General features: G+C 38.6%; 1 protein-coding gene across 4 annotated transcripts in view; it reads left to right on the top strand.

Moving 5' to 3' along the window:
• FAF2 (Fas associated factor family member 2) overlaps nucleotides 1-19820 on the top strand; it is a 78265-nt gene that overhangs the window by 41069 nt on the left and 17376 nt on the right. For all 4 annotated transcript variants that reach the window (XR_007146823.1, XR_007146839.1, XM_047832548.1 and 1 more), the window contains exons 2-3: nucleotides 5374-5442; nucleotides 18293-18427. Coding sequence is in view for 2 of the 4 variants with exons in the window: in XM_047832548.1 (XP_047688504.1) it covers nucleotides 5374-5442; nucleotides 18293-18427 (204 nt within the window). In the remaining 2 variants the exon portion in view is untranslated. The remainder of the gene's footprint in view (nucleotides 1-5373; nucleotides 5443-18292; nucleotides 18428-19820) is intronic.

Raw genomic sequence — 19820 nt, 5'->3', positions numbered from 1 at the left:
GGATTTCTAGAATACTGGATTGGTGAACATCTGTTGCTAGATGAATAAATTATACCTGTCCTAGGTGTGTCTAGCATTGCTTAGTCCTAGTGCATGTTTCCAATACTCAACAGTAGTGATTGAAAGCAGGCTTGTTCACTTGGGCATCCAGTTTACCCTGATTCACCACTTACAAAAGAGTTTTGCTTGTAAATTAGGTTAAGTGTTTCAGTATTGAAGATGTGCAGTTACTCTGTTCTCTCCTGCAATGTTTCTAACTCCTTTTTTAAAAAGTTAATAAGTAGTGCACCTTGGTGGCTCAGTCTGTTAAGGGGCCAACTTTGGCTCATGTCATCTCATAGTTCCTGGGTTCAAGCCCCATGTCAGGCTCTGTGCTGACAGTGCGAAGCCTAGAGTGTGCTTCAGATTCTGTTTCTCTTTCTCTCTCTGCCCCTCCCCTCATTTGCTCTCTGTCTCTCTGTCTCTCAAAAATAAACATTAAAAAATTTTTTTTTAAGTTAATAAATGACATAATATAGTCTCTGGTTCTACGTAGAATTGTGCAATACCGTGAATTTCCCAGTCTGGGTGTGCATTAGAATCAGCTTAGGAGCTTTAAAAAAAAAAAAAAAAAAAAAAATTTCCATCTCTGACTTCTTAATTTTCAGGAAGGTTCTGCAAATTTGTGTTTTTAACAGCCAGCTTAACATGTAGTCAGAACGTTTGGGATTTTAAAGCCCCAGGGTTTTAATAGTTGAGATCTGGTGAAAATGTCTAAAGGTTTCAGTTTATAGCAACAGTTATTAAAGCTTATACAAAAAGGGTCGGTTTAATTTATACTAACTTTTTCTATAACTTATAAAGTCCTTACTGTGTTGTGTGCTAAGTACAGGGGAGCATTATATATAGATGAATCACAGACAGTGCTCTCAAGGAGCCTGTATCCTCTGATAAGGCAATAGAATGAGTATAAATAATCATGGTAGAAAGTAGAAAATAATAGGTACATAAGAGAGAAAACAATTTTAGTTTTTAAAGATTGAGTGGCCATTACACCCTGAGAAGAAGGCAGAAGTAGAGTCTAATTCTTAAAGAGAATATGTACAGAAGAGGAGGGAACCCTGGACATCGCAGTCTTCTGCAGAAGGCTGTGAGGAAATTGGAAGTTAAGAAGGTGCCTATTATAAGCCAGAAGGCAGTAGCCAAATTGGTCAGAGGCCTAGAATGGTCAGGAACTAAAGTCCTTACTGTCAGAGCTGTCAAAGCCAGTGGTACTCAATAGAGCTTTTCAGTTTCAGTTTTGAAATTGGCACAGTATTTTATTATTTTCTTAGTCTTAAATTATTTTTTAAATTTTTTTTGAGAGAGAGAGCACGTGAGTGGGGGAAAGGGACAGAGAGGAAGAGAGAATCCCAAATAGGCTCCATGTTCAACCTCACATGAACTCAAATTGTGAGTTCATGACCTGAGCCAAAATCAAGACTTGGACCAAGCTTAACCAACTGTGCCACCCAGGTGCCACCCAGGTACCACCCATGGTACTTTAAACATTAAAAAAAATCAAAATTTGTTGTGGGACTTTTAAAAAGTAAACAATTTTGGGGTGCCTGGGTGGCTCAGTCGGTTGAGCATCAGACTGGCTCAAGTCATGATCTTGGAATTTGTGGATTCAAGCCCTGCATTAGGCTCTGTGCTGACAGCTCAGAGCCTGGAGCCTACTTCGGATTCTGTCTCCCTCTCTCTCTGCCCCTCCCTGGCTTGCATTCTGTCTCTCTCTCTCTCTCTCAAAAATAAACAAACATTGAAAATTTTCAGGGGTGCCTCAGTTAAGCATGACTCTTTTTTTTTTTTTTTAAACGTTTATTTTTGAGAGGGAGAGAGAGCACGTGCAGGGGAGGAGCAGAGAGAGATGGAAACAGAATCTGAAGCAGGCTCCAGGCTCTGAGCTGTCAGCACAGAGCCCAGGGCAGGGCTCAAACCCTGGAACCAGGACATCATGACCTAAGTTAAGCCAAAGTCTGACGCTTAACTGAGTGAGCCACCCAGGAGCCCATGCTTCTGACTCTTGATTTCGGCTCAGGTCATGAACTGACAATTTGAGTTCAGGCTCCCTCATCAGGCTCTGTGCTAACAGTGCAGAATCTACTTGGGATTCTCTTTACCTCTCTCTCTGCCCCTCCCCTGCTTGATCTGTTTCTCTCTCAAATAAAGAAACTTAAAAAAAATTTTTTTAATAAAAATAAATAATTGCATACCTAACTAATCCAGACTTCTAGGTGTTTGTTTGTTTGTTTGTTTGTTTTTAAGCTCTGGAAAGGGCAACCAGCCCAAACTAAGTCCTTCATGGTGCACATAAAGGGAGCTAAAATCTTTTAGAATTAAATCCTAAAGAGTTAAAATGTGTCTGGTCAATGGTTATGGGGTCAGAATCAATGTAAGAACCTTAGGCTCCTGATTCAGAAGTGCATGTTACCACATTTTTGTGAGATTGAGATCAATGTCTTTCTTCTGTTGCTTGCTGGTTGTTAGGAGAAATTTCTTGAGGATAGAGACTGTATCATCTCCGTATCTCTTGGATGTAGTAAATAACACACAGAATAGATAGTAACAATAGACATTTGTTACATGAAAGGATGGATGGATGGATTTGGCTTTTGTATTAGTCAAAAAAAAGTCTAGGATTTAGCTTTGTGGAAATTCTGGTCATTAGATGTACATATGAACTGTTAGATTTATTAAGTATTGGACACCAAAAGGGAAACAGCAAATAATCTAGAAAGAGAGGCTGGGGCCACATTATAGGAGTGCTTGAATGTTAAGCTAAAGATTTTGGAATGTATTATCCAATCAACTGAAAAGTTTTGAGCCAAGGAGTGATACACATACATGCATGCACACACATATACATGATAGGAAGAATAGTTAGAAGGAGAGAGAAAAATTATTTTGACAGTTCACTTGAAGTGTTGATTAAAGGTGCTGGCTGTGAGAAGGGAAATGTGGTTACAGATGTATATAGAAAATGGCCAGAACCTTATTGCTGATGAAGCGTGGAATTCAAGGGAATAGAATACTCAAAAATGAAGCTGAGGTTCCAGATGTCATCTTTGCCTATATATTTTGGAGGGTGAGGTGTCATTAACATATGTAGTGGTTTTAAATGATGCATTTGAGGTACTGATGCCACATGTGGGTGAAAATGTTGAATAGGCTATTGGAAATGTGCTGCTAAACTTCAGAAGAGGTGGCAGGCCCAGAAATTGTTTAGGAGTCATCTGAGTAGAAAGGGTGGTTGAAGTCTAAGGATTAAATGACATTGCCAGGGCATCTGGGTGGCTCAGTCAGTTAAGTGTCCGACTTGATTTCAGCTCGGGTCCTGAGATTGAGCCCCATGTTGGACTCCCCACTGAGCATGGATCCTAAAATATTCTCTCTCTCTCTCTCTCTCTCTCTCTCTCTCTCCCCCCCCCCCAACCTCCCTCCCTCTCTTCCTCCCTCCCTCCCTCCTTCCTTCTGCCCCTCTCTCCCACTCACTCTCTCTTAAATATATATATATATATACATATATATATATGTGTATATATATATATATATATATATATATATATATATATATATGAGATTGCCAGGGAGGGAGGTATAGGAGACAAAAACCAGGGACACATCCATAGGGAAATTCCATTTAAGAGGGGTAGAAGAGGAGCCAGAGAAGAAACAAAGTGAAACCTGAGAATAGTCCAAGGAGAAGAGGGTAGGGGAAATACCTTTCATAGGGAAACATGAGCAACAAACTTTTTTTATTAAAAAAAAATTTTTTTTTAATGTTTTTTATTTATTTTTGATGGAGAGAGAGAGAGCATGAGTGGGGGAGGAACAGAGAGAAAGGGAGACACAGAATTTGAAGCAGGCTCCAGGCTCTAAGCTGTCAGCACAGAGCCCAGTGCGGGGCTCGAACTCACGGACTGTGAGATCATGACCTGAGCCAAAGTTGGACGCCCAACTGACTGAGCCACCCAGGTGCCCCAACAGACTTTTTTTTTTTTTTTTTTTTAATTTTTTTTTTTCAACGTTTATTTATTTTTGGGACAGAGAGAGACAGAGCATGAACGGGGGAGGGGCAGAGAGAGAGGGAGACACAGATTCGGAAACAGGCTCCAGGCTCTGAGCCATCAGCCCAGAGCCCGACGCGGGGCTCGAACTCACGGACCGGGAGATCGTGACCTGGCTGAAGTCGGACGCTTAACCGACTGCGCCACCCAGGCGCCCCAACCAACAGACTTTTTTTAATAAAATGTTTTGGGGCACCTGGGTGGCTCAGTTAAGCATCTGACTCTTGACCTCGGCTCAGGTCATGATCTCTCAGTTCATGGGATCAAGCCCTGCCTCGGACTCTGTGCTGACAATGTGGAGCCTGCTTGGGATTCTCTCTCTCTCCCTTTGTGCCCCACCCCCACTCATGTGTGCTCTCTCTCAATTTTTTTTTAATTAAAAGAAAATAGTTTACACACAGTTTGTATTATAAGGTAGGTTATATGACAGTAGGTAAAATGACATTTGGGGTGCCTGGGTGACTCATTCAGTTAAGCATCCAACTTCCGCTCAGGTCATGATCTCACAGCTCATAAGTTCAAGCCCCGCATGGGGCTCTGTGCTGACAGCTCAGAGCCTGGAGCCTACTTTGGTTTCTGTGTCTCCCTCTCTCTCTGTCCCTCCCCTGCTTGCACTCTGTCTCTGTCTCTCTCAAAAATAGTAAAAAATCTAAAAAAAGGGGATGGTATTTTGCAGGAAACTTGTATTATTTTTATTATTATATATTAACAGAATTTTTGTTGAACATTAACAATATTCAACATATTTTTCTAGACCTAGTGGTTGAAGAAATCTTTATATATTTTTTTTAACGTGTATTTTTGAGAGAGTGAGAATGAGCAGGGGAAAGGCAGAGAGAGGAGATAGAGAATCTGAAGCAGACTCCAGGCTCTGAGCTGTCAGCACAGAGCCCCACATGAGACTTGAACCCACGAACCGTGAAATCATGACATGAGCTGAAGTTGGGCGCCTAACCTACTGAACTACCCAGGTGCCCCAGAATCTTTAAGTTTTTAAACTTCAGTTTGAGAGGAGAAATTGATTTTAATCAATAATCATCTTAATTGAAAGCCTTGAGGTTTTAAAGGGTAAGAAACTCCATGTTTTTGTTCTATGGCAGTAATACCTGCTATAACAGACTGGATAAATTCTGAACAGTGAAGTTTTTACCATACTGGAGCATTTACCTTCAGTACTTTTCAGTGTAGTTTCCCCACAACATTCATAAGTATTAGGGGTAAAAATATCTACATATTTACTGATGATTTTTCCCTAAGTAACTTTTTGGTTTTTCCTTCTTTTCAGGATCTGACTGGCATAGAATCTATGGATCAATGTCGCCATACCTTGGAACAGCATAACTGGAACATAGAGGTATAGTATGATTCATTCTGAGCCTATTTTTTCCCCCTGGTTTGATAGTGAACCAAAGACATGTATTTTTCCACAACAGAAATCCTTTCTTTTTATAGAAAATTTTTTTTAATTTACAATTCTTTAATCTTAAAAAGATTTGTGGGGAAGATAAAAATTATGATCAAAGCTTTATTATAAAATTTTATAAAAGATGGTGACCAGATCCTTCTGTGTAGTGTCCCTCCCTCTTATTTTTTTCTCAGTGGCTCTTTGGAAAAAGTTGGTTTTTATATATTTGGTTTGTAACCAGATACCTTAATGTGAACTTTCTTATTACATATTTCGTAGTTTATTTTTTTGGATTTTCTAGGTAGTTGTATCATCTGCAATTCAATGATTTTTTTCAGTATATAGATCTTTTGTTACTTTTACTTGATCACTGAATTGCTAGAACGTCCTAACAATGTCAGTTAATAATGGTAATAGCAAACATCTTGTCCACCCTATAATGCCTCTGATGTTTTATTATTGAGTGTGATGTTAGTTGTTGTTTGGAGACAAATCACTAGAATTTAAGCTCCATGCAAGTAGAAATATATATATTTGGTTTTGTTAACTGCTGTCTTCCTAAGAGCATCTAAAACTGATCCCAGCACATCATAGACTCTCGATAAATATCTGCTGATTGTCTTCCAACCTTAGTATATTCATATGATCTCTGGTGAGATTACTGTGTTTTAATTATAGTATGTTATTTGAATTGGGTGCTAGATTTCTGAAAATGTATTCCTAAGTTATATTTAGTTATTCAACAAACTTTTAAGCTCTGGAATTATACCAGAGAACAAGACTAATAGCCTACTCCCATGAAATTCTAGGTAATTTCAATTTGTAATAAATGCTGTGAATAAGATGAGTGTACAAAATGTAACAAGATCTGGGAAGTTATTTTAAATAAGGTGGTGAAGGGACAGCTGGGTAGCTCGGTTGGTTGAGCCCCCGACTTTGGCTCAGGTCATGATCTTACGGTTCATTAATTCAGGCTCCACATTAGGCTTTCTGCTGTCAGTGCAGAGCCTGCTTTAGATCCTCTGTCCTTTCTCTGCCCTTACCCTGCTTGCTCTCTCTCTCTCAAAAATAAATAAAATTTTAAAAAATAAATAGGATGGTAAAGAAAGGCATTTCTGAGGAGGTTGTATTTGAGCTGACACCCAAATAATGAAAAGGGATGATAAATGTGAAAATCTTGGGGGGATTTTCTGCATTTTAGGCAGAGGAAATGATGATCTGTATGATAATTTTGTGCTATCTCCATGTTAGATTTTTATTTCAAGCATAAGGTGGCTTTATTAGATCACGGGCTTGATAAAATGAATTGAGAAGGGTATATATATAGCGCAGATTTGAAAGAAAGCACTTGAAACTGTGTTTCTGCCAGTTCTCTATTAACTTTTTCATGTTTTCCCATCATTCACAATTTCTTTGTTACATCTTTTTATTTATTTATTTATTTTTTAAGTTTCCTTATTTTTGAGAGAGTGAGCGGGGAAGGGGAGAGTGAGAGGGAGAGAATCTTGATGCTGTCAGTGTGAAGCCTGACTTGGGGCTTGATCCCATGAACTGTGAGATCATTACCTGAGCCAAAATCAAGAGTTGAATGTTTAACCAACTGAGCCATCCAGGCACCTCTTAGCTACATTACATGTTTCTTGATGAGCTTTCCTAGGAGATGCTTTTTTCTTAGATATTTCCAAGGTTTTTAGCATAGGCTATACAAAGTAGCATGTTTTCTACTCTCTTTTGTATCTGTTCTATTATCCTCTCATTGTTTTTATTATATTTTCTTTTTTAAAAATGAGACTTGCTGGAGACTGGTTTATTTTAATGTGTTCGGTTTATAAAAAGCTCTTGTGTTTATCAGTTCTTATTTTCTTCTTTCTTTTTTATTTTTTTAAGAAAAATCTGTTCACCCTTTTGTAGATTCATATTCTTTTTCTTAGCATTTGATTTTTATAGCTTGGTTAATTTATTTGTATTCTTCCTTGCATTGAAGGCTCTGAATTTTCAGAAGAAAATACATTGTTAAAGTTTTGATTTTCTTCTTTGACCCAAGGGTTATTTAGGAACATATTTGGAGTTTGTAGTAGCTTGTTCTTTTGTTTTTTGTTTACCTTTTCATATCAGTCTTTCATTTTATTTCATGTAGGTATTTATTGAGGTCCTTACAGCTTTTTTTTTTTTATTTAAAAAAAGTTTTTTTTTAACGTTTATTTTTTGAGAGAGACAGAGAGACAGAGCATGAGCGGGAAAGGGGCAGAGAGAGAGGGCGACACAGAATCCGAAGCAGGCTCCAGGCTCCGAGCTGTCAGCACACAGTCCAACACAGAGCCGCAAGATCATGACCTGAGCCAAAGTCGGACGCTCAACCGACTGAGCCACCCAGGCGCCCCGAGGTCCTTACAGCTTAATAATGTTCCATTAACATTATGAAATATATTTTTTTAATTAAATGTTTTAAACTTAGAGAAAATACAGAGATAAGGGGAACAACCATGTACCTTCCATCCAGCTCCTGAAAGCCAGACATTTTGCATTACTTGTTTAAAATTTCTTTGAAACAAATATGGATAAACTTAAACCCCGTGTAAGTTACTTACATGTCATCCCTGTCCAACCCCCTACCTTTCTATTCCTTCTTTCTGAGAAGTAACCACTGTTGGCAACTAGATGTTTATCAAGGAATGTGGGTTTTTATTGGATAAAGGTTCGTGTCTGTATTCAGTCAAGCTGATTACATGTATAATTAAAATTTGCTATTTCTTTTCTGTTTACTTAATGAGACTACTGAACATGATGAACTTGAATGTGGTTTCATAGATTTCTTTATTTCTTACTGATGATTTTTTTTTCTAATTATAAAAATAATACATGTCTTCCCAGAATTTGAAACACAAGAGTTGATAAAATTGAAAATGAAAGTTCTTGATAATCACACTTAAGATAACCACGTTTGATGTTTTAATGTATGTCCTTCCGGACCTTCTTATATGTGCTGGAAATATATGTATATGCTTTTCCAGTGTTAAAAACAAATATATCAAAGAAATGCTTATTTTTTGTACATGCTGTGAAAGGGCAGTCCATGGTGCAGATAAAAAGCATTAATACATTTTGTGTCTATTTTCGGGGAAATACTTCCTTACTCTTGTATAGTTTGACTACTTTATTTGACACAGAAAGACAAGTGGCTGTTAGAGCTTTTTTATAATATCTTTTAATATCAGATGATGCTTTTTGTTTTAAATTCTACTTTGATGTATTAATACTGTTGCCCCTGCTTTTTTTTTTTTTAAATTTTTTTTTTCAACGTTTATTTTTGCGACAGAGAGAGACAGAGCATGAACGGGGGAGGGGCAGAGAGAGAGGGAGACACAGAATCGGAAACAGGCTCCAGGCTCTGAGCCATCAGCCCAGAGCCTGACGCAGGGCTCGAACTCCCGGACCGTGAGATCGTGACCTGGCTGAAGTCGGACGCTTAACCGACTGCGCCACCCAGGCGCCCCGCCCCTGCTTTTCTTTATTTTTTTTTAATATTTATTTATTTTGGGGAATAGGGGAAGCAGAGAGAGAGGGAGACAGAGGATCTTAAGCAGTCTGCACTGACAGTGAAGAGCCTGACCTGGGGCTTGAACCCACGAACCATGAGATTATGACCTGAGCCAAAACCAAGAGTTGGATGCTCAACCATCTGAGCCACCCAGCCACCCCACTGCTTTTCTTTATTGATTTTCAGTTACCTGGTATAATGTCAACTATCTTTTAATAGGAAACAACTTATCAAAATATTAGAAGCTTTTTGCAAAAATAACTGCACATGTGCATACCCACACAAAGAATTCCAAAAAACGTAAAGAATTAAAGCTGTAAAAAAAAAAAAAATCAATAAAAAAGGAAGTAAGTGTTCTCCCTTAATTCCACAACTTCTTAGATAGCTGGTGTTAAGTTTTAGTGTATAGCCTTTCAGACTTTCTAAGTTTTTTTTAATGTTTTTATATACTGGAGAGAGAGCGTGCACGCACACGTGTGCACGCAAGTTGGGGAAGGGCAGAGAAAGATAGGGAGAGACAGGATCTGAAGCAGGCTCCAGGCTCTGAGCTGTCAGCACAGATTCTGATGTGGGGCTTGAACCGACAAACTGTGAGATCATGACCTAAGCCAAAGTCATACACTTAACTGACTGAACCACCAAATGCCCCACCTTTCAGACTTTTTATATGCATTTAGATGACTACATAAATTGAAGTATAATTTTCTTGTTACACAGGTGGGATTATGCCACCTTTACAGCTTTTTTCACTTAAATCTGTTTTGGTAACTCATAAAAATAATACATGAACTATATTAAAATCTAGTTTTAAAAAGTTTAAAGCCTAAGATGAAATATGAAAAAAAAAAAATCCCATTCAGATCACTTTCCTACTGCAATCTTTTAGTCCTAAATCTCCAACATAGTGATATTAACAATTTTTTATTTGTTTCCACATACTTTTATGCCTAAAACTCTATGTATATTTTCCCCGAAATAAACCAGAGGTTCTCAGACTTTGTGGTGTCACTCTTTATACTTAAGAATTATTGGGAACCTGGGGGTGCCTGGGTGGCTCAGTTGGTTAGACATCCAACTTCGGCTCAGGTCAGGATCTCGCGGTTCATGGGTTCGAGCCCTGCATTGGGCTCTGTGCTGACAGCTCAGAGGCTGGAGCCTTCTTTAGATTCTGTGTCTTCCTCTATCTCTGCCCCTCCCCCGCTCATGGTCTCTCTGACTTTCAAAAATAAATAAATGACTTTCAAAAATAAATAAACATGAAAAAAAAAAAGAATTATTGGGAATCAGGACACCTAGGTGGCTCAGTCAGTCAAGTGTCTGACTTGGGCTCAGGTCATGATCTCATAGTTAGTGAGTTTGAGCCCCACATCAGGCTCTCTGCTGTCAGCACAGAGCCCGTCTCCATCCTCTGTTCTCCCTCTGTGCCCCACCCCCACTTGTGCACGTGCTCTCTCTGTGACTCTCTCTTTCAAAATAAGTAAACTTAAAAAAAAAAATTATTGGGAACCTCCATAGAGCTTCTTTTTATATATGGGTTATATCAGTTGATATATTAACATATTACAAATTAAAACAAAAATTTTTTAGTTCATCTTAAAAATAACAAACTCATTACATGTTAACATAAATTTTTGCAAATCTCTTTAATGTTTGGCTTAATAGAGAAAAAAACTGTGACGCTTGGGTGGCTCAGTCAGTCGAGCATCCAACTTTGGCTCAGGTCATGATCTCATGGTCTGTGGGTTTGAGCTCTGTGCTGACAGCTCAGATCCTGGAGCCTGCTTCAGATTCTGTGTGTCCCTCTCTCTCTGCCCCTCCCCCACTTGCACTCTGTCTCAAAAATAAACAAACATTAAAAATAAGTAAAAAATAAAGAAAAAAAACTAGATTTTCTTATCTGCTTCTGCCTCTGATCTCTTGTGATACATAATTTTATTTTTAAATTAAAAAAAATTTTTTTAAGCTTATTTATTTTGAGAGAGAGGGAGAGAAAATTCTAAGCAGGCTCCGTGCTGTCAAGGGGAGCCTGTTACAGGCTCAAACTCATGAACCATCATGATCTGAACTAAAATCAAGAGTGGACCGCTTAACCGATTGAGCCACCCAAGGCACTCCATGATGTGTAGTTTTGAAGTATATGAGGAACATCCAGTTTCACATAAGATATAGTTGGAAATGGGAAGAGTATTTCAACAGCCTTTTCAGATAACCATGGATGTTCTTTGATAGTGTGGTAAGTTTCTTAAAGGTTAGTTGTAATATGGAATTTGAAACCATACCAAGGAACTTTTCATTCTTTTACGTTGAAATCTATTGATCTGTCTTGCACTTTTTTTTTTAAGTTTCTTATGGTCTTTTTTTTTTTTTTTTAAGTTTATTTTTAGAGAGAACACACATGCACGCACACCTGTGCAAGCAGGGAAGGGGCAGAGAGAGAGGGAGTAAGAGTATCCCAAGCAGGATCCACACTGTCAGTGCAGAGCCCAATGTGTGGGGCTCGATGTTGCTTACATTTCATCCCTATCCAACCCCCCACCTCCTTTCTATTCCTTCTTTCTGAGAAGTAACCACTGTTGACAGCTAGGTGTTTATCAAGAAATGTGGCTCACCAAATGTGAGATTATGACCTGAGCTGAAGTCAAGAGTCAGACGCTTAACTGGCTGAGCCATCCAGGCCACGCTACGAATGGTCTTTTTAATGTAGTTAGTAGACGCTTTCACACACAATTTTCTGAGAGGCATCACTTTTCTTCAGTTCTTTTTTTGAGGTCTAGTCTTAATTTTTATTTGTTTTAATTAAAAAAGTTTTTTCTTGGTGCACCTGGATGGCTGCTTGGGATTCTCTGTCTCCCTCTCTCTCTCTGCTTCTCTCATCCTCTCTCTCTCGCAATAAACTTAAAAAAATGTTTTTTATTGAAGAATAATTGACATGTAATGTTATGAGTTTCAGTTGCACAACATAATGATTATTTTTATATATTGCAAAATAATCACCACAGTAAGTCTGGTTACTATCTGTCAACATACATAGTTACAGACTTTATTCTTGTGATGAAAACTTTTAAGATCTAGTCAGTTCATTACCTCCCCCGGCATCCTTGAAGCCCCCTGGCTACTCCTCTAGCCCCTCTTTGGCTTTGTGCCTTGAGCCTGACTTGGAGAGAATATTTGGGGATAGGTGGGCTTCAGGATGCTGGATCCAGTCATCTTTTTCTTTCTTTCTTTTTTTTTTTAATGTTATTTATTTTTGAGACAGAGCATGAGCAGGGGAGGGGCAGAGAGTGAGGGAGACACAGAATCTGAAGCAGGCTCCAGGCTCTGAGCTGTCAGCACATAGCCCGATGCGGGGCTTGAACTCACAGACTCTGAGATCATGACCTGAGCTGAAGTCGGACGCTTAACCGACTGAGCCACCCAGGCGCCCCAGTCATCTTTTTCTTAAGTTATATGTTTAGTCCTTTCACATGTTGAACTTCCCCCATATCTGTTTCCCAAAAATAAAATGTTCCTTAAAGGCCATCATGAGTCAGAAATGGAACTGGCGGCAGCAGCTATCAGATGAGCTATCTCGTGTTGGCCACCTGCTTTCTCCTCCCATTACTTCTCTAAGTATTGTTGTCTTCTCTAGAAAGCCAAACCACGAGCACCAGTTTACGCATCTAGCAAGGTAGTGCTGGTGGTTGACACGAGGCTCTCAGTTCCTTGGCATGTGAAATGCTCCATAGGACTGCTTGAGTATCCTCCCACCATGGCAGTTGACTTCGCAGTTAACTTGACTCATATCAGTGTTAAGACTACATCTGGTCTCTCCTTTGCTGTCCTGGGCCTCGTGCTTTCTTTGTCACTCCCCTCCCAAGGTCCTGCTGAAAAGTGGTTGATGTGTCTTGCACTTTGTGAGGATTTTTGACTGTAGCTTGATTTCATTACTTCAAACATTCATTATTTGGAAAATATTGTTCACTGAATTAATACAGATCTTCCAAATGTTGTTGCATTTTACCATATACATAATTTCATGTGTTAAAAGCACCACCAAACTCATCAGAAAAGCTTTTAAGAGGTATTAGGAAATTGGCAGGTTTACAGTGGCAGATATAAGTTCGCAAATTCTAATTTATAATTGACAATAATTGCTGTTAGTTGTGGGTTTTAAATTAACAGCTTTATTATTGATATGTAATTCACATACCAAACAGTTCATGCATTTCAAATGTGAAATTCAGTAGTTTTTAGTATATTCACATTTTTGCGCATCCATTACCCCCATCAGTTTTAAAATATTTTCCCAAAAATGTTTTAAAATATTGAGAACCCCTCCCCGCCCCCGTAAAATAACCCATGCCCTTTAGCTATTACCCTGCTGCTTCTATCCCTCCCTGCTCCTAAGCAACTACTCATCTACTTTTCCATTTATAGATTTCCCTTTTCTGTACTTCCATATGAATGGAATCATAGTATGTGGTCTTTTGTGACTGGCTTCTTTTACTTAAGATAATATTGTCAAGATTCATTCATGTTGTAGCATGTATCCGTACTGCATGCCTTTTTTTGTATTGTGGTAAAATGTATATAACATAAAAGTTTACCATTTTTTTTAAGTTTATTGTTTAATTTATATCCAAGTTGGTTAGCATATAGTGCAACAGTGATTTCAGGAGTAGATTCCTTAATGCCCCTTACCCATCCCCTCCTCCCACAATCCCTCCAGCAACCCTCTGCTTGTTTTCTATATTTAAGAGTCTCTTATGTTTTGTCCCCCTCCCTGTTTTTATATTCTTTTTGCTTCCCTTATGTTCATCTGTTTTGTATCTAAAAGTCCTCATATGAGTGAAGTCATATGATATTTGTCTTTTCTGACTAATTTCCCTTAGCATAATACCCTCCATTTCCATCCACGTAGTTGCAAATGGCAAGATTTCATTCTTTTTGATTGCCGTGTAATACTCCATTGATTGCCGTGTATACTCCATACACACACACACCACATCTTTATCCATTCATCTTTTGATGGACATTTGGGCTCTTTCCATACTTTGGCTATTGTCGATAGCACTGCTATAAACATTGGGGTGTATGTGCCCCTTCAAAACAGTGCATCTGTATCTCTTGGGTAAATACCCAGTAGTGCAGTTGCTGGGTCATAGGGTAGTTCTATTTTTAATTTTTTGAGGAACCCCCATACTGTTTTCCAGAGTGGCTGCACCATTTTGCATTCCTACCAGCAGTTGCAAAGAGATCCTCTTTCTCCGCACCCTCGCCAACATCTGTTTGTTGCCTGAGTTATTAATGTTAGCCATTTTGACAGGTGTGAGGTGGTATCTCATTGTGGTTTTGATTTGTATTTCCCTGATGATGAGTGATGTTGAGCATCATTTCATGTGTCAGTTGGCCATCTGGATGTCTTCTTTGGAGAAGTGTCTCTTCATTTCTTTGGCCAGTTTCTTCACTGGATTATTTGGTTTTTTGGGTGTTGAGTTTGAGAAGTTCTTTATAGATTTTGGATACTAACCCTTTATCTGACAGGTCATTTGCAAATATCTTTTCCCATTCTGTCGATTGCTTTTTAGTTTTGCTGATTGTTTTCTTTGCTGTGCAGACGCTTTTTATTTTGATAGGGTCCCAATAGTTCATTTTTGCGTTTGTTTCCCTTGCCTCTGGAGAGGTGTTGAGTATGAAGTTGCTGCAGCCGAGGTCAAAGAAGTTTTTGCCTGCTTTCTCCTCTAGGGTTTTCATGGCTTCCTATCTTACATTTAGAGCTTTTATCCATTTTGAGTTTATTTTTGTGTATGTTGTAAGAAAGTAGTCTAGGTTCATTTTTCTGCATGTTGCTGTCCAGTTTTCCCAGCACCACTTGCTGAAGAGTCTGTCTTTCTTCCATTGGATATTCCTTCCTGGTTTGTCAAAGATTAGTTGGCCATACGTTTGTGGATCTATTTCTGTGTTCTGTATTGTGTTCCGTTGATCTGAGTGTCTGTTTTTGTGCCAGTACCATACTGTCTTGATGATTACAGCTTTGTAATACATCTTGAAGTGAGACATTGTGACGCATCCAGCTTCCGTTTTCATTTTCAAGATTGCTTTGCCTATTCAGGGTTTTTCTGGATCCATACAAATTTTAGAATTGTTTTAGTTCTTTGAAGAATGCTGGTGTTATATTGATAGGGATTGCAAAAGTTTACCATTTTGATCATTTTAAGATTACAATTTTGTTGCATTAAGTACATTATTGTGCAGCCATTACCACTATCTGTTTTCAGAATTTTTTCATCTTCCCAAATTGAAACTCTGTACCCATTAAACGATTATTTCCCATTATCTCCTTTCCCTGCCTCTGGTAACCACAATTCCACATTTTATCTTTATAAAATTTGACTATTTTAGATACCTGATGTAAGAGGCATCAGACAGTATTTGTCCTTTTGTATCTGGCTTATTTCACTTAGCATTATGTTTTCAAGATTTATCCACGTCATGGTGTGTATCAGTACTTCATTCCTTTTTATTGTCAAATCATATTCCTTTGTATGAATATACCACAGTATCTTCATTCATTAGTTGATAAACGCTTGGACTGTTCCCACTTTAATCTATTATCAGTAATGTTGCAGGGAACGTTAGTGTGCAAGTTTTTGTGGAGATGTATGTTTTCATGTCTCTTGGGTGTATAGCTAGGAGTAGAATTGCTGGCTCCTATGACAACTCTATGTTTAACCTTTTGAAGAACTGCCAGACTCTTTCCAAAGAGGCTACACTATTTTACATTCCAGTAGTAGTGTATAAGGGGTCCAATTTCTCCACATGTCACCAACATTTGTTAATATCTGTCTTTTAAAATTTTATTTTTTTAATGTTTTTATTTATTTTTGAAGGAGGGAGAGAGAGACAGAGCATGAGTGGGGGAGGAACAGAGAGAGGGAGACACAGAATTCGAAGCAGTCTCCAGGCTCTGAGCTGTCAGCACAGAGCCCATTGCGGGGCTTGAACTCACGAACTGTGAGATCACGACCTGAGCCGAAGTCAGACGCTTAACTGACTGAGCCATCCAGGCACCCCAATATCTGTCTTTCACATGATAGCCTTTTAGTGGGTGTGAAGTAGTATCTTGTGGTTTTGGTTTGCATTTTTCTAATGGCTAATGATGATAGAGCATCTTTTTACGCGTTTGTTGGTTGTTTGTAAATCATCTTTGGAGAGCATCTATTCAAGTCTTTTGCCCATTTTTAAATTGGGTTATTGTCTTTTTGATGATGAGTTGTAAGGGTTCTTAATATATTCTAGATGCTACACTCTTATCAGATATATGATTTGTAAATCTTTTCTCCTATTCTGTGGGTTGCCTTTTGACTCTTTTGGTAGTGTCCTTTGATGCACAAAAGTTTTCAGTTTTTTTGTTGTTTTGTTTTTAAAGTAAGCTCCATGCCCAATGTGGAGCTTGAACTCCCAGCCCTGAGTTGAAGAGTCAACATGCTTTTCCAACTGAGCCAACCAGTTGCCCCAAACGTTTTCAGTTTTGATGGAAGTCCCAGTTTATCTAATGTTTTTCTTTTGTTGTTTGTGCTTTTACCATCATATCTAAGGAACAATTGCCTAATCCACGGTCATGAAGATTTTCACCTATGTCTTCTTTTAAGAATTTTATAATTTCAGCTCTTACATTTACGTCTTTGATGTGTTTTGAGTTAATTTGTGTATATAATATGATTTAAGGGTTCAAGTTCATTCTTTTGCATGTTAGCGTCCAGTTGTCCCAGCATCATTTGTTGATAGACTGTTCTTTCCACATCGAATTGTGCCTTTATACTTGAAAATATGAAAACTTAGAGAACTGCCTGGCGTTAGCCACACTGCAAAATTTAAAGCCAACTATCACGGTGAGAGAACACTCAAGTCCTCATTTCTTTTTTTTTTTTTTTTTTCCAACGTTTATTTATTTTTGGGACAGAGAGAGACAGAGCATGAACGGGGGAGGGGCAGAGAGAGAGGGAGACACAGAATCGGAAACAGGCTCCAGGCTCTGAACCATCAGCCCAGAGCCTGACGCGGGGCTCGAACTCACGGACCACGAGATTGTGACCTGGCTGAAGTCGGACGCTTAACCGACTGCGCCACCCAGGCGCCCCTCAAGTCCTCACTTCTTACAGCAACTGTAGTTTCCCAAAACCACTCTCAGGTTTGATAATTCACTAGAAGAGTTAACTAAAAGCTATTATACTCATGGTTACGATTTATTGTAGGGAAAGGGTATAGATTAAAATCAGCTAAAGGAAGAGATCTATAAGGCAGAATGTTGAGTTCTAAGCACAAAGCTTCAGTATTCCTCTTTCATGCAGTCAGAATGCATTATCCTTCTGGCAAAGATTTGTGACGTTATGCATGAAGTATTGCCAGTCAGGGAAGCTTACCTCAGCCTCAGTGTCCAGAGTTTTCATTGGGTCTTATTTACACAGTCTAATTGTTTTTGATTGATTACCTATGATTGAACTCAGTCTCCAGGTCAACTGATACTGCATTACCCACAGTCCCCACCCTAAACCCCATGGTTGACCTTTCTGGGGTGGCAGTCTACCCTATCAGGTATAGATTATCTCCCAGAATCCAGAGCCAAATACCAGATCTTTTTTTGGACACAGTGAAATTTTTTACTACACTGGGACAAGTATCCATTTTCTGGGGCAGAGTTAATAAGAGAATAAGGCGTTTTACTGAATATCCTCTGTCAGGATTATATTAGGATCTTTATGTATGTACATCTTACTAAATTTTCAAATTCACCCTGAGAAATACTGTTCCTCCTTTTTGCATATGAGGAAACTGAGGCTCATAAGCCAAGTGACTATTGTGAGTGGTGGAGCTAAGATTCAGACCTAAGTTTCTGTTCCAAAGCCAAGCCCTCCGCCAAACACTGCTCGTCAGAGTTGCTCCATCAGACCGCTCTAGGGGCACTTCCTACATTGTATTCTCTGTGGATGGCTTTCCTTCACACAGTGAAGCACCTTGGATCCCAGCCACTCTAAATAATACATACCATCTGAATAAAAGCAGTTGTGTTTACTGCACAAATGGAGCTTTCAGATAAATTTCTTGGACTCCTCTACTGTGAATTCTGGAGCCATCACCACACATTGCCTCCCAGCAAAACAAGTTAAAGGTCTATGAAGATATACTCATCATATAACCTGTTTTGAAGTACCAAGCAATGGTGTTACTTTTAGGTTGATTTGAGCAACACTGAAACTCTTGCTGCTCTTTTTTTCTTCTCAGGCTGCTGTACAGGACCGATTGAATGAACAAGAGGGTGTACCAAGTGTTTTCAACCCACCTCCATCCCGACCCTTGCAAGTTAATACAGCTGACCACAGGATCTACAGCTATGTTGTCTCAAGACCACAACCAAGGGCAAGTTATTTTATAGCTGGAATTTCCCCCTTGTTTGTTTCATAAGTCCATTCACTAGGTTATGTTGATCTCTGTATGATAGGAGCAAAGGAAATATTCAGAATGTAAACCTATTAGGTAGATCTGGCTTCTTGGTAGATATGTTGGGTTTATCATCTTCACTTGATTCTTCAATGAATTGATACAGTAACTATCTTTTTTTTTTTTTTTTTAATTTTATTTTTGGCTCTTTGTTAGTTATTTGAAGTTTGTGCACCTTATTTGAGTACACAATTTTATTTACATGTCTGAAAATGTTGGCTGCATGTTCAATAGATTTATCACTTTTTTAAAAAAATATTTTATTTTTTAAGTAATCTCTACACCTTGCGTGGGGCTCGAACTCACAACCATGAGATCAAGAGTTGTATGCTCTAGCACCTGAGCCAGGCACCCTTAAATCTTTCCATTTTAAGTTAAAATGTTTACTGGATTCTTTGTTGCTTCATTTTACTTAATTGTAAGCTACTTCTAGGGAAGTTACTTGGAATCTTTGTGGGAGCCTTAGCCATATCTTTAAAATTCATCTTGAAGGGCTAGTAGCAGGGAGGTGATAAGTGGTTCATTTAAGAATGCTCCGGTGTACCAGGTATTTTGCTATTGGGGATCCAGATATGAATAAGAGCCAGTCCTCCCCCTTCAAATTGTTCTTAGTCTAATTAGGAAAGTCAGATATGTATAGTGATGATGAACTCTAGAGAACTTTTTAGAGTTTCTCTTTCTTAACTCTTGGAATTACACTCAAACTCTTACACTTGGATTTAGAATTCCAAGAAAGCACTCACTTTAACTTTGCAGCAGTTAGAATTTACTCCGTTATCACACTGTAAGACTTTGTTTTTAAGCAGTCTCCACACTGACCATTGGGCTCAAACCCAGAACCCTGAGATCAAGAGTCACACGCTCTACCGACTGAGCCAACCAGGCGCCCCAACATACTTTTTTTGTGGAATACTTGACAACATTTCAAAAATGGAGTTTCTAAGTAGTTGCTTTGGGGTATTCTGAAGTGAAAGAAAATAAGTTCCTAGAGCAGTTACATGACTCAAGAAATTCTGTATATGTCTAATGTTTCTGCCATTATTTTGGGACTCTTATGTCAGCCATGGGGCTCCAGAGCTCCCTGGCCATAGACACAGGGAAAGTCTCAGGTTAACACAATGTGACATATAAGAAATGTTTTGTAAATGATAGAGCCCCTACATAGTTAATAATAACAGCAATAATCAACATTGCTAAAATTATAATTAATATTATTACTAAGATTTACGGTCATATGAAGATTTATAATTGTGGTTTATGTAATTATTTCTCATTTATATACAAATGTCCAAAGTAGTAATTGTGGTTATTG

This window comes from Prionailurus viverrinus, chromosome A1 (genome assembly GCF_022837055.1).
Source record: "Prionailurus viverrinus isolate Anna chromosome A1, UM_Priviv_1.0, whole genome shotgun sequence".
Taxonomy (NCBI): Eukaryota; Metazoa; Chordata; class Mammalia; order Carnivora; family Felidae; genus Prionailurus; species Prionailurus viverrinus.
The sequence above is the reverse complement of the archived record's forward strand: the minus strand, read 5'-3'. Positions and strand labels throughout refer to the sequence as shown.